This window comes from Thalia democratica, chromosome 8, assembly GCF_965202585.1.
Source record: "Thalia democratica chromosome 8, ktThaDemo2.hap1.1, whole genome shotgun sequence".
Classification (NCBI taxonomy): Eukaryota; Metazoa; Chordata; class Thaliacea; order Salpida; family Salpidae; genus Thalia; species Thalia democratica.
This window is the reverse complement of record NC_139172.1, coordinates 8,968,459-8,983,887: the sequence shown is the minus strand read 5'-3', so window position 1 is coordinate 8,983,887 and position 15,429 is coordinate 8,968,459. Positions and strand designations below refer to the sequence as shown.

Sequence of the window (15,429 nt, the reverse complement as noted above, 5' to 3'; positions counted from 1 at the left end):
TGGCTACCCTGTTAACTTTAATTTAACTTTTCACTTATTTTATGTAAGTTGTGCTATATAAAAAAGTTTTACTTTAATTAAGTTCTGTTTTATTTCCCAAAATATGTGCAATAAAGGGCAAAGGGGAAGAATAATTTTTTTTGAAATTAAGTCTTACTTTTTCATATTTATTTAAGCAACTTTTCACCACTAGTTAAAATTTGAGAGGCATAAACTAAAAGGGCAAAAATAGACTATTTCATTAAAATATTTTTTTTCCTTCAATTTTTGAGCAACATTTTAAAACTTTTTCAAAGTAATCTTTAACAAAGTTAAAAAAAATTGTGGGAAACAGATTTTTAAATTTTGGTAAATAAAATATTTTAATAAGAATCAACAAAAAATATTGTTGTATTTCAAATTTTGGTCATTATATTTTTTGTGTTTTTTTTTAAGAATCCACTTCCAAAAAGTTGTTGTAATATTTAAAAGTGTATTTCATAAAATTTGATTTAAATTGCTTTAAAAATGAAGAATGAGATAGATTTTTAGTGAATTGTTCCTAATTTCAACAAAATTGAATTTTTTTAATAAAAATAGTTTATCTATAAAAGTTTTTTAACTTTTTTTTGTGAAAAAGTATTTTGTAGTATGTACCTAAAGCTTTGGATTAAGAGCCAATGTTAATTTTTGTAATAAAAAAATGGTGGACTCCACTACTATGCCCTCAAATAATAGATTTAAGAATTTAATTAGCTATGTATATTCAAGATAATGTACTGTTGTTTTAAATTTGTTTCATTCATTCCAACCCATATCATTTATTTTCTTTAATCTTGTCACAAGGTAGTACCAGAATAACATTAATAGTATTAATACATTAATAATGAATGTTTATGTTGGCTTTTTTAAGTTTCTATGTGTTGTTAAAGTGATATTTGATGAAACTCAATCATTAATTTTACTTTTTTAATTCCATTATTTACACCAAAGTACTTTGTTTGTTTTTGAAACTGTGGAAAAAGATAAAACATTTGTAAGTATTTCTTATATAATTAAACTATTAATAAATATCTGCTTCATTAAAATAAAACATTACTATTTTTAACTTTTGCTGAAAATACTTAGTTATTACAAAACTGAAGTACTTTATGTATTTACAAATTTTAAAGATTTTTTACTTTTTAGTATATTTTTAGATTTTGTCCAAACTTAACATTTTTTTATTTAACTTTGAAAAAAAATTTAAATCAAGTTCCTCAACAAATTGGTAAAAAAATAACAAATATTGAAACTGTATCAACTAAATCTCATTTGTAATCTAGAAAAAATGTGTATTTTAGATTATTTAAAATAACCTATAACTATCCTATAACTATTTTCATAAAAAAACAACTATCTTAAGTCAGTATGTAGTTGTTTTCTAATTGAAGTTAGTATGTTTATATTTTTTGCTACAAAAAAGTTACATCAGTTTGTCAATCTTGAGGTAAAAAAACAGATCTGGGTGACCAATAACTAGCCTATCTAAGTATTATATAGTCCGAGTTCATTGAAATACCTAAAAAAAATACTTTAGATCATCATTACTTTACTATAAGGGTTCCTATTGAAATCTCAAAATAAAATAGATTGTTATTTTATTTTTATAAGGCTTCAAATTTTTTTTAAGTAGGTAATTAAAAATTGTAGGGTAAGTTTGTTTCTTGAGCAAGTCTTTCTAAAATTGTGCACTAGTATAACTTTTGCTGAGCTAACATTTTTAAGACATACTTTTTCTAAATGTATATTTAAGGATTTTTGTTAAGGGCGCAGGGGGTTAAATCACCTTTTTCACAATTTAGTCTTATTTTATTGAGTTTTAACTAAGCTAAAAGATGCTATCTAAAGATTTTTTAAACTCCAAATAGTTTTTGAGATATAGCCGGTCAAAGTTAAAGACTACAACAGGTTCCCTTTAGGACACCACACTACAACAGGCAAACTAAAATGGCAAATAACTGTTAATCACTGAAAATCTATCTTTTCCTATGTTTTTTGAGATAACTACCTAAAACTTTCAGGAAATGTTCCTTGTAGTATATAGAAAATTATTTCACAACAATATTTTGTTCCAACAGAATTTTCTAAATATTGCAAGGAAATTTTTCTTTAAGTTTAAGGTAATTATTTCAAAAAACGTAGGAGGAGATAGATTTCTAGTAAAATAGTCTGTTTTTTTGCTGTTTTAGCTTGCACCTCCCATAAGAAACCTTTTGTAGTCTCTGACTTAAACCCGCTATATCTAAAAAACTGTTCTGTATTTAAAAACCTGTAAAAAGCAGCTTGTAGCTTAGTAAAAACTCAACAAAATAAGATCAAATTGTGAAAAAAGTGATTTTTATTAAAAAAAAACCTTTCCTGAATCAACCTGAGTTAAAAAAAATACCCATTATTAGTGTATGATTGAATTTTTAGATATACTCAAATTTATAATAAATTTCTAATACAAGATCAACATTAGTCAATTTTCTCATAAGTTTAAAAATTTACTAAAAATATATCTACTGTTTTATTTAATAAACCTCAAATCTTCAAGAAACATTTCTTAAACATTTTAAAACAAACAACTTATTAAAACTTTTACAAATATTAAAAATTAGTTAACCAAATTAAAAACTTTTAAACGCGTGGTTATTAAAAATTTTTAGATATATTTCTTCTTAAAAAAAGTATTTCAATTAAATCTTTAAACTGTAAAACTAAAATTAATTAAAATGGTTAGAAAATGTAGAATAAGACATTATTTTAATTAAAAAGTCAGTTTTGTCTTTTGGATTGCATTTTTCATCAAGACTAACTTATCAATTTTAATAGCTTATGTATCTCAAAAAATATATTTTGAAAATTGGTAAAAACTGGTTGTATATTAATTAGGGTTGCCACTAACCAGCCAGAAAGACTAAAAGCTATTCTGAATTTATGAGAAAACTAAAAAAATAATTGTATAAGCTAACAATTAAAAAGTACTGTCAATCAAGTACAAAAAAATACCAAAATTTAAACAATAAAACATTATAACAATATAGACTTTGAGAAAAACCATTTAATGTCATAAAAACTTGTCTAAAATTTAATTAAAATTTCTTTACTAGTCTGTATTTTTCAAAACTTTCAAATTATCTGACATTATCTTGAGATTTTCAAAAAATCTAACTATTTTGAGTTGTACTAAGTAGCCTGAGTGTGTAGCTATTGGGTATTAATGAGAAAATAAGACTCATTTAAAAAAAAAGTCATTTTACCTGACAATTTGTACAAACATTTAAGGCCATAGGGGGGGGGTAGAAGCCAAAATAACATATAGACTTATATTATAGTAAATTTCATAATCTTTCAGATGCTTTTTTTAGATTTTAAAAATATTAAGTAAATTTTTTTTATGACCGGTTATATAAAGGGTTGTCTTTATAAAGGGTATATAAAGGGTAACTTTAAAGCCGTTTTTCTCGAGTTTTTAAAAACGGGCTTTAAAATCTATCTTCTCCTTCATTTTTCAAGCAATCTTCTTCAAATTTTCAGGAAATGTTCCTTACATTATGAGAAAAAAACGTTATTTGTGAATTTTAATAATTTTAAAAAATAAAAATTTTATGACAAAAAAAAAAAAAAAAAAAAAGTGATTTTACTTGAAATTTTTAAAAGTCACAAATAACGTTTTTTTGTTATTGTATAAAGAATAGACTGTAAAAGTTTGAAGAAGATTGTTTAAAAAATGAAGGAGGAGATAGATTTTGAATGCATTAGTCTTTTTTCGCCGTTTTAGTTTTTCCTTCCCCATAAGGAACCTGTTACGCGGCCCGACTTTGGCCGGTCATATCTCAAAAACTAATTCGAATTTTTAAAAACGGTAAAAAGCACCTTGAAGCTTAGTAAAAACTCTATAAAATAAGATCAACTTGTAAAAAACATGGCCTACCCCCCCCCCCCCCCCCTATGGCCTTAAACATTTTAAAGAGTAGAATAAAAATTATTTAGAACAAGAAAAACAAAAAGAATCAATTAACTAATTTCATGTTAGTTCTAATCTTAAGTGTAAAATGTTTAAAATGTCTTAAAGTTGTTGCTCACAGAAATGAGGACTGAAGCTTCTGGACTACTTTTATATGGTCTTTGTATTCCTCTTTTGCGTAGTAAGAAAAACTAGCCCTGAGTTTTCTAAATATCCATGTACTAGCCTGGTTTGATCAAAAAAATTAAACCAACTTAATTTTTAAATTTTAAAAATATTTAAGTAGCTTGAGTAAATTTGTAAGATCTATTTTTGGTGTTACTAATCTTGTTGTCAAGTTAAAAATTTTATGATGCACCATTAGTATTTTAACCTTATTTATAAAAAGCATTAGTTTTCTTTTAATTAAACTTTTTAAGACTGAGCCAAGCTTTTTTATTCAACTGCAAAAATGTTACAGCAGTCAATTTGAGGGTGAAGCAACTACAACTTTTATCAGGGTTAGGCAGGTTTAAAAAGGTTGAGATTTTATAACCAATTTTTCAGTTTTTTTTTTGAAAAGTTAAAGAGGCAAAGCTAAAAATTAAAAACAGTTTTATAAAAAAAAACTTTCTATATCAGTTAAGCTAAAACTTTAATATCACAGATATTGTCAGCCACTGATTAATAACATAGATAGTTTTAAAAATATAGAGTTAAGGTTTAGTTTTATTTGTACCATAAAAGTATCTTCTCTTTTATGTAAAACTATTCTTCAAATCTATTAATTATACACATTAACTAAAAATAAAATTTAAGACTAAAAAAGTAGAACAGATTCTTAAAGAACATTTATTACATAACTTTAGTACTAGCTCTCTTTATTAAAACTAAAGAACACAAGTTTGAGGTAGTATAAGTTTTATTGAATTCCTCAACAACATTAATCTTTATGCTACTTTTAAGAAACTAAAGAGTAAAAACTGACTTTTAAAATAGAAATGATAAAATAAAATCTCTTTAAAAGCAATAAACTTTAATATCAGCATTTTAGTAAACAATAACCAGTCCTACTATTTAATCTTATTTTTCAAAAAGTACGTAGAATTAATCTATGGTGCATGAAAGTGTTTAGAAGTATCGTGACATAATGGAAATAGATAAATTTGTTATCTTATTTAATTTTAAAACAGTGAATTTTAATAGTTCTTTTAAAGTTCTGAAATAGAACTATTTGAAACAAATATAAGTAGTTTTTTGAACAAGGTTTTCATTAAATATTCTAATGTGAAGTTTTCTCTTTCAGTAATCTATTTGCCCCATACTTTTTTTTATTTTAAAAAGCATAGCACTAGGATAAAGTATCAAATATTTAAAATAAATTGTGAAGATATATTTAAAGTTATGCCAATTTTATAATTTTAAAAAGTTTGATTGTATAAAAAAAATTATAGCATAAACACTTCCACATAAAAACAAATATTTATAATAAATATAAATATACTATAAAAAGTAATTTAGAATATCAAAGGGAATGTTTTTTTTAAGTCTTTATAGCTGACCCAAAAAAGCTAGGGATAATTAATAATTAAATAATTAAGTTCTCATACCTTATTCTGTACACATTGGAATTACAGAGATATGAAATGAAAAATTCAGAAAATCTAAATTTGCTTTTTGAATCAAAAGCACTACAATATTAATCTACAATACTATCAATGGTAGCATTAATAAACTTGTTTTGAACATGTACTTCTATAATCTATCTATACTCAATACTTTTTATAACCTTAAAATCAAATTTATGGAAACCTAATAGGTACTTACTAATTAATAATTTTTTTTGTATTTTTATTTAATAAAAAGTAGTAAGAGGTTTCCTAATTATAAGATATTAGGTTGGTAGTTTAAAGCGGAAAATTCGTCCAACATGATCATATTTTGTTTAATTGAAAAAGTTTTTAGTTATTTTTATCTACTCTATTAATTGTAATTGATTGCGAAAACATGATTCTTTTCGAAACTTTTCATATTTTGGGTCTCTAAACTTTGAATCTTGATAACCAATCGGATCCCTTTCCATAGTATTTGAATAAAGAATAATAATAAATTGTTATTCAAACATAAACACATCAGAAGCATGGTCAAAAAACATGTTTAAAAAAGATTTACATAAAATAAACACACTGTTATATCTATGTTTGTACAAAGGGTATAATTTGTATATTGTTTTATTAACTATTTTGTATAAATTGATAATCTAATTAAAATAATCTAAAATGAATTAATTTCTTTATCTTCTTCACAAGGTTATTTAAACATTATTTCTGAACATTAAGTTCTTATATTTTCGAAGATTTTAAAGTTAATAAGCAAATAAAAACACCTTCGTTTAAGCTTGATTATAAATTATCAGTTAGGTAATTTACTTTTTAAAATAAATAAATTTTACTAAAGCACGAGTTTTTGTAACTTTGTATCTAACTAATCAACAAATCTTTTTTGTCATGAATTATAAATGTTTTTGATTTTATATAACTTAACTTTGCTGTTCTCAATTTAAGGAAAATAAATTTATATTTGAATAGTAACAAAATTACTTTAAACTGTTTACTGTATTAAAAAAGCCAAAAATATGTTTACTTTGTATAAAAAATATAAAGCACTTTTTTTTTTCTAGAAAATAGGAAGCTTTTAAAACTTTTTACAAGTTTCAAAAAGTAACTAGATGGTAAGTACCAGACATGTTACCAAGGCTTGGACCAAACTTTTTGAGCGTTTACTTCATTTTTGTTCAATAAATAACTATCATAAATAAGTAGTATTGAGGATTTATCTCTTCCACTAATTCAAAAGATTATTTCATTAACTATTTTAGGATAAGGTACAAACTTTTTTTGTTAGATTTTACTATCTTAAAAGTTTAGAACATGATAGAGAGTCCTACAATTTAAATGTATACGACTTTATTTTTATAAAGCAACTCAGTATAGAGTACCTTAAATCTTTTACAAATCTAAAAACTAAATAAATTTTCATTCTCTAAACGTTTATACATAACAAATTAAATTAGATTTAAAATAAATCTATTACTTAAAAAATTATAAAAAGTCCACAAAATTAGCAAACAAAATAAAACTTAAAAAAAAAAAAAGTTGTTCATATATTTTATGTTTAATTAAATAAAGTAGTTTTATAAGTAATTAAACCTTTGGCAGTTGCTTTTGATAAAATTATTCTAAAGCTTTTGCTTTTATAACTAACTTAACTATTATAATAAAAAATAAAAAAACTAATTGAAGCAAAAGTCTTGTTTTTCAGAAAGGCTAACTTAAAACAAATCTACGCTTTTAAAGTTTTAAGTTATTGCTTTTCTTACTTAGAATATACTTAAAAAAAAAATATTTTTAAAACTTTGCAAAAACTTTTTATATGACTTTTATGACATACCTAAAGATTGTTTACTGTTAGTTAAATATAAAATCACGTTGGCTGTTTCTTTAAGTATTGTAATTCTTAACAATGTTCTTTGATTATATACTTGCAACTAAACAGAAAATAGAAACTTATAAGCTACTTTTAGTTTTCATTTTTTTAAAGAAATTCTTTTCTATAAGAGAGGTATAAAAATTAAAGGCACAATTATAGTTTAATAATTAAAATCAACAAAGTAAACCATTGATCTAATACTTATAATAAGTAAATTACTAAATTGAAATGCATACTAGTTATCAATTAAATAAAATATATTTTTTTAAGGAAATAATACTCAAGTTTTAGCCATTGTTTATACATAAAACGTTTTAAGTTATCTAATTTATAATTGCAGATAATTCTAAAAATAATAAATACAGATAAAAATTTGTTTTTAATTTTTTATAGTTCACAGCATCAGTTTATAATACTTGAGGTACATTACTTGTTATTGATTTCGATAAAAAAACTATCCCACAACTTATATTAGCTTTAACATTTAATTTCTTATGCTTTTTTTGTAATGAAAGTATTTTTTATAATAATAAAATGTATAACTCAACATTATAAGCTTTTAATTTTTATAGTAAAAAAATGTAGTTAAACTTTCAATTAATTAAAAAACATTAGTCATAAAAGCCAAGATAAAACTTTGAGACGAAGAAATGTAAAATAATGTTCATGTTTTTAAGAAAATGTTTATATTTATAAATCACACTTGTTATGAGGTTCATTCAAGTTAAAACAAAATTCTTAAAATTTTCAAAGATAATAAATGCCTCGCATGTATTTATAATTTTTAAATTTAAAACTTAACTAATTAAAATGGTTTTTATTTAACTTAACAGCATGTATTTAAAAATAGTTTTTTTTTCTGTAAATAAAAATGTTTATGTTTAAATAGACATTTAACTTTTTCCGTGGTGTATGAATCAATAAACGAACTTTATTTGTACAATACGTCCCGGGGAAAAATATTTAAGCGCTTTTTTGTTCAATAAACAACAATATAACTAACTCTACATGTTTTAAAGCTTGAACTAAATGTTGTTAGCATTTCTTAAATATCACCAGGTAATACAGATTTTGTTTGCAAAATAACAATTAAAATTTCTATAATTCAAATAAAAGTCCTAATATAATCACTAGAAAACTATAAGTTTAAAGTTTTTGACAGGAAAGCAAAAAGTAAATATTTGTTTAATTAAAAATAATATTTTTTTTGTCATAGGGCGGCCTTTTTATTACTATATGTGAAATTAGTATTTCTTTTATACAAATGTTTCTCATGATATGTTTAAATATACATTAATGAAGAGGGTAAAGTACCTATTAGACTGTAAATTATTAAAAACTTAAATTGGAATTTTTTTACAGAAATTTCTATAGGTTATGCTTTAAAACATTATAAATTTATTTTTAATACAGTTGAGGCTAATACTAATGCTTGAAATTTTGAAAGTAACACTAACAAAACAAACAATTAAACTAATATAGCATGTGGTGTACGACTCGATAACTGTAAGGTTCTTTTGTACACCAGGTCTTAAGACCAAATTTTTTGAGCGCTCTTTTTATCCTTCAATAAACAACATATAAATTAGGTGATTGAGGCGTAAAGTAAAAAAAAATAAATTTGGAAATTTACACAATTATAATAATGGTAAGAAGTTCAAAACAGAATATTTTTAACTTATCAAAACTATTTTCTACCTTGAAAGCAATTAAAACAAACAGTGTTTCTATTTCAGTTAACAGGTTATACTAAACTTAAAATTGGTATGTGTAGCTAGTTTGAATATTTTTAGGATTGGCAAAGGTTTTTTGAATTTTTTTTCCAGGTTTTTTAATTTTTTTCAGGTGTCTTAATAAAGAAGTTTTTAGTCTTTTTTTAGAATAAAATTAAATTTAAGGTTTAAATAGTATAAAAACATTAAAACATACTGTAAAGCTATTTGAAATTTATGTAGCGAAAGGTATTTACATGATTTTAAGTACCAGTTTATTGCTATTAACAATTTTTTTTTCATTTAAACAGTTTATTTAAGCAGTTCTTTCAAAGTTTAACTAATTTCCATTCAAAATAAAATAAACACTCACAATAGTAATTAATTAAACAAAATATGAGTATACTAATAAAACAATCAACATAATAACAATATTAAATCAAAATCAATAAACTAATCTAATTAATTATAGAAACAAAAAAAAGATAATTAGATCAAAAATGGACTTATTTAAAAACGTTAAGTGTAATTCTAGATCCTTTATCATCACCTAGTTGATGCTAAGTTTAGGTTTAATTTTTTAATCATAATTGCCTCTACTGCTAGTAAAATATTTCGATTTTTACAAAATCTAATTACCTCAAAACTCTTAAAAATATTAACGTGATCTTGTCAGATTTTACGTTGTTCTATATAAAAAATACTGTACTGTTTGTGGGCTTTGTATGCTCTTTAATTCTGACACACAGTTTACTACAGTTACTATTTAAAATGTGTTTTTTAATAAAGTTTTAATGAATTTTTTTTTGAGAAGTGTTTTGTTTCTTATGAAATTTCATTACCATACATGTAAAAATTCACTAAAACTCCATGCTTTTAAGTGATTTTCGTCCGAAATTCAAGGTTTTTTATCAAATTCCTTAAATTCTATATTTTTTAATCTTAAATTGTCATATTCAAGATTTTTTGGCAACCCTGTATTTTACAGTAGGTTTTAGCAGCAAATTAATAATAATTGCTATATTTTAACGCATTTTATCAAGCGTCCTAAAAGTTAACACGTCTACTGAAGTTTGTATGAAGACAATGTGTTTCTGCACTCCAATAACTCTGGGTCAGTCATTTAGTTTTTCTAAACTACTTAATTTGAAAAGCCGCGATACTTTTTAATGTAATCGCAGTCTCAGTTAAACATATTTATAATTGTGGTTGGTTTTATATAATAACTAAAACTGAACTCAATCATACTGTTCTTATAAAAATGAACTATATGTCAAGGTTTCCAAAAACACTCCATCTTAGCAAGTCAGGAAGGATAAGTGCCTAGAAAGGCCGTGTGTAGCAAAAGGCACTTAAGTACGTTCCTCAATAAGTTCAAAACAAAATTAGATTTTTTTTGCGTGGGACGATAATTTTTAAGTTTTCTGAAAAAGGGCGTTTACGAAAATAAGTTTGTAGACCCTCGCTAAATATTAATTTAATTCAGTATCCAATATAAATATTAATATAATTAACTATTCCATAAAAAAAAAAACAAACCTTTTTGTGATGTTTAAATTATATTTTAAGTCTTATAAAAAAACAAATAGTTTCAATTTATCATGTATTATTGAAAATTCAAATTAAAAAAAACAACCGTATTGCATAAGCAAAATTTATTAGTTTTAACTAAAAATTCATGTAGCGAAAGTCAAAAGATACCTCTCCTTCAATCAATATAAAAATTAATTAAATTTTTAGTGTTTTATAACAACAGGTAAACTTAAAGTTAATAAGGATAAAAATACTATTATCTTAAACTCTTCCAACGTCATACTAAAAATATACTTTCAAAACCAACTTCAATAGTAATAAATAGCACTAAGCAGGATTGATATCAAAACTTATAAATTGATTACAATATAAATGTGAAAAGCATGTCAAAAAATGTTCTAAACAAAAAAGGATTTTTTTTCAAAGCAACTTTAATAAAAGGTTAAGGAATAAAAAAGTTGTGTCCTTAGTAGACTTTTAGTTTTAAAAAATATAAAGCTTCATATCTGTATAAAACTACGAGATGTGCAACAGACTATAAAACCTAACTCATAAATTACTTTTCTAAATTTCAAGAAGGCATTAAAATACTAACACAAAATAATTTTAAAAATGGCAACTTTAACAAGATTAGAATTATGTTAAACTAAATAATCTCAAAACTTTTTAAAATTCTAATAAATGTAAGTTTAAATATCTCTAGTTTGCAGAATTTATTATTCTTTATGTTAATTAAATTGTCTTAAAAAGTAGTAATTTTCACAGTTCTTTTTTTGAATTCTTCTTTGTTTTCTTTTCTTTTTTATTGTTATTCTTTTTTTTCCCACTATTTTTCTTTTTTGAACTATAAATAAATATAAATTTCAAAATATTCTCTAAAGAACGTTTTTAAAAGTTCAGTGTTTTTTAAATTAACATCAATGTTATATATTACTTTTTATATATTAGAACTAAAGTTATAAAAAATATAATTTTAAAAACTGATACATCAAAATAGTTTGTATATAAAGAAAATCTACTACTATAAACAAAGTATAGAAAGTTTACATTTGCGATTAAAATATTTTCAAACAACATATCCACAATTTCTTTTATAAAAAAATAAATGAAACATATCTCATATTAAAGTTTTAAATATATGACAAATATTTTTTAATTTTCTCACCCTTTTCCTTTGTAATCGTTACCGTCAATGTTGACAACTTCACAGCGATCTTGATCGACTAAAAAGTCTCGAATTTCAAAGGCCAGACTTCCGTCATCCACCTTGAATAAAACTCTGTTGTCTGATATGACGAACCTTCAAATAAATTGGTAGAAGTTTAATGATTATATTAACATAACCTTTAAATAGAAACTGAATATAGCTGCTATGAGGCGTAGCATAGGAAATTAATACGCATAATGTTATTATAAAAGGACAGTAGAAAATCAAATTATATAATTAACTTTTTAATTATTAAGATCATATTTATTGCATAACTTTCTGACATATAGTTTATATTTTTGATCGGGTGAGAACAATATTTTATAACATACATGATAGGTTCAAAATTCGGTCTATTTGAAAAAAAGTTTGTTTACTTTTTCAATTAGTTAAATCTTGAATTTTGTAAAGATATTATTTTTATTTAATTAAAACTAAGACTTCTTCTAATCAAAAAGTAGTTATCATTATTAAAAAATACATGTAATATTTACTTTCCAAAAAAACAACAAACTAATTAAGCTACTCCTTGATGTTAGTGAAATTAAAAGCAAAAAAAAACTTTACATATGGCTTTAGTGAAAAAACCAACAATTACCTTTCAACAAGAATGTGAGCATTCGATAAGGACAACTGCCACAAACTGGTGATTTGTTCCGTTTCATCCTTGCTTGGATTGCCTGACACAGTGGCGAACATCATCAATGTCTTTCCTTTCTTACTTGCCTTCAGCATTCCTTCTGGCCCATTTTGCATTGCCTAAAATTAATTTCAAATAAATATGATAATAGATAAAAACAAAATTTTCTTAAAATATTCAATTTTTCAAATAACTACTCATTTATGGTTTTTTATACTATAAAAACCTTACATTTTTATTCTTATATTTTCTATAATATCAGAGCCAATCTATTTTCATTGTTGTAATAAAAAAATTCAAAACTTACATAATACTTAATTAAGTAAACTAACTTTTTCCATATCAATAGGTTTCTGTTTTCTTTTGTGCTCTGGCAAATCACCTTCCTCAATGTCATCATCTTCCTATTAATTAAACTTTTACTTGTTATCTAAGTTTATTATAAAAATAGTTGATTGTAATAAAATTAAAATTTTCATATAAAGCATAAACAAGTTAGTATTAACTAAAGAATTTAATAAAAACTTCACAAATCCTTTATGCAACTAAAACATACAGTAACCTCTCGGATCTTTACGCACTCGTGACGTTACGCACTCTCGTTTAGTTACGCATTTCAGAATTCTATAAAATTCAGAAAATAAAAATTTTATTTTTTTTAATATTGAACAAATTAGGTTTAATGTATATTTTTAAACTAAAATATGTTTTTGAATGTTAACACACCTCTCTATATCTTTAGACTTTGTAAATTTATGTTCCTTGACTAATTGATAAACATTTAGTTATATCTCAGTATATCAGAAATTTTGTTAACAATAAGAGATTAAATCAAAGTTCTGAAATAAACATGACTGTGTTTAATAATGAAATAATGAGAGTTTAAAACACAAAGAAATACTACAGCAGTCTTGCCCTATTTATTAATAAAGAAATGCTTAATCATAAATTGAATTTGTTAAGTAGAATAGAATATAAATGTCACATATCAATAAAGATAATTTTTACTTATTATTAAAATAGTAAAATTATTTCTACTCATATTATTATTATTTTATAAAAATTCAAATCCTTTTTTTTAATATATGTATAGTTTTATCTGTTGTTTTCATATTTATAAATGAAGTAAACAAATAGTTAAAAGTGGGAAAGTGCCCAGTCTGCTTTTAAGTAGAAGCAATATTAAAAATCAGCCATTATAGTGAGTATATTTGGTACCTCTCATTTCTTTACGATCTCTCATATCTTTACGTGCTTTTTCTGTGGACACAATGTGCGTAAATAAGCGAGAGGTTACTGTACTTAACAAATAATACAATTTTGTCTTTTTAAAACTTAAGTTACAACTCTTTAGTCAAAAGAGGCAATGTGTGAAAAATTTAAAGGGCAAGCAGACCAAAAAATTATTTGTGAGCTGTTGCACAAAGCGTCTTTTTTTCACAAGGGGTTACTTTTTCACTAGGGGTCACTTTTGCACAAAAGGTCGTTTTTGCATAAAAGTGGAAAAATAAATAAAAAACATTATAAAAAAAAGAAAGGAAAAAAGAAGAAGTTACCAACCGAGGGTAAGGGTTAGGGGTAACAGTGGTAGTAAAAATGAAAAAGTGACTAATAAAAATTAAAAAAAAATTATTAGTTAAAAAATAAATACTGACCGAGGGTAAGGTTTAGGGGTAACAGTGGTAGTAAAAGTAAAATAAACAAAAAAATTAAATTAATAAAAAAGTTAATAAAAAAAAAGAATACTTAAATATATAAAATAAAAAAATCAACCCGTGCAAAAATGACCCTTTATGTATATTTGACTCCTATTTATCCTAAGTCTACAATTTAAATTACATTACATTGAATGTAATTTACAAAGCTCCAAAATACATCAAATGTATGACGAATATATACTTTGAACCAACAAATACAAACATAGAATGACTAAAAATCACTAACAAGCTTAAAAACTAGAAATAAATAAAAGTACACAACTATCAAACTCTATAAAACCTAAAAAAAATTATAAGTATTATTGTTTATCATTGGAAAAACCTTATAGTAGTAAAATTATATTAAATTCAACAACACTCACTTGTAAACTTTGTTTGTTTATAAAAACTATAAATGGAAACAAAATAAAAACTTATAGTATAAATAAAGATATAGTGTGATTGAGCTTTAAAAGTATTTATTAAAAATTATTTTTAGTAAATACAAAACTTAAAAGCATAATTTATTAAATAGAAACAAGCAAGTTCTGTAAAACTATTAAACTATAAAAAAATGTGTGAATCGCAAAACTACTTATATAAACACAACAACAAGTATTCTTACCATAAATAATTAATCTTTAAAAAACATACTATGGCTTTTAAAAGTTGCACAAGCAACAAAACTATGGTGTGCATTTAAAGTTAAATTGTACAATTGTTTTATGTTATACATTTTAAACTTTAAAAATAATATATTTTTATTTTATAATTTATTCAAAACATAACTTTTCAGTTTTTATATATTTTATAACTAACAGCCCATTGTTCCTCTAACTTATAAAGATCCGCATCTGTGTAGTCTCGTGGATCTTTTTTCTTTTTCTTACCTTCTAATGAACAGACAAGGAATAGAATTAAAACAAAAATTGTTTTCATTTTTTATATCTGTTGACTTTTAAAGAGTTAAAAATAACAATTCATTTTATATGTTTGATATACCTAACACATGATTTAGAAATTTTATGAAAATAATTTTAATATTTTTCTCATTGATTGTAGAATAAGTAAACTATAAATCTTTATCAGAATATGATGTCATTAGAACAAAACACTAGGAAAGCTAGTAATAATAGAAGCTTTGTGAGGAATAGAGCAACTGCTGAGCTTGTGACACATTTTAAAGACATTTTTTTTTGTTG

General features: G+C 23.6%; 1 protein-coding gene across 1 annotated transcript; it reads right to left on the bottom strand.

Annotated features, from left to right (window-relative positions):
* Nucleotides 1-11,139: 11,139 nt before the first annotated feature.
* LOC145842207 (LRP chaperone MESD-like) lies at nucleotides 11,140-15,185 on the bottom strand. Its single transcript, XM_082949620.1, has 5 exons — nucleotides 15,047-15,185; nucleotides 12,863-12,934; nucleotides 12,489-12,649; nucleotides 11,849-11,983; nucleotides 11,140-11,527 (listed from the first exon to the last, which is right to left on the bottom strand). Exons 1-5 carry the CDS (start codon nucleotides 15,164-15,166, stop codon nucleotides 11,443-11,445), a joined length of 573 nt encoding a protein of 190 aa, XP_082805746.1. The 5' UTR covers nucleotides 15,167-15,185; the 3' UTR covers nucleotides 11,140-11,442.
* Nucleotides 15,186-15,429: the final 244 nt, after the last annotated feature.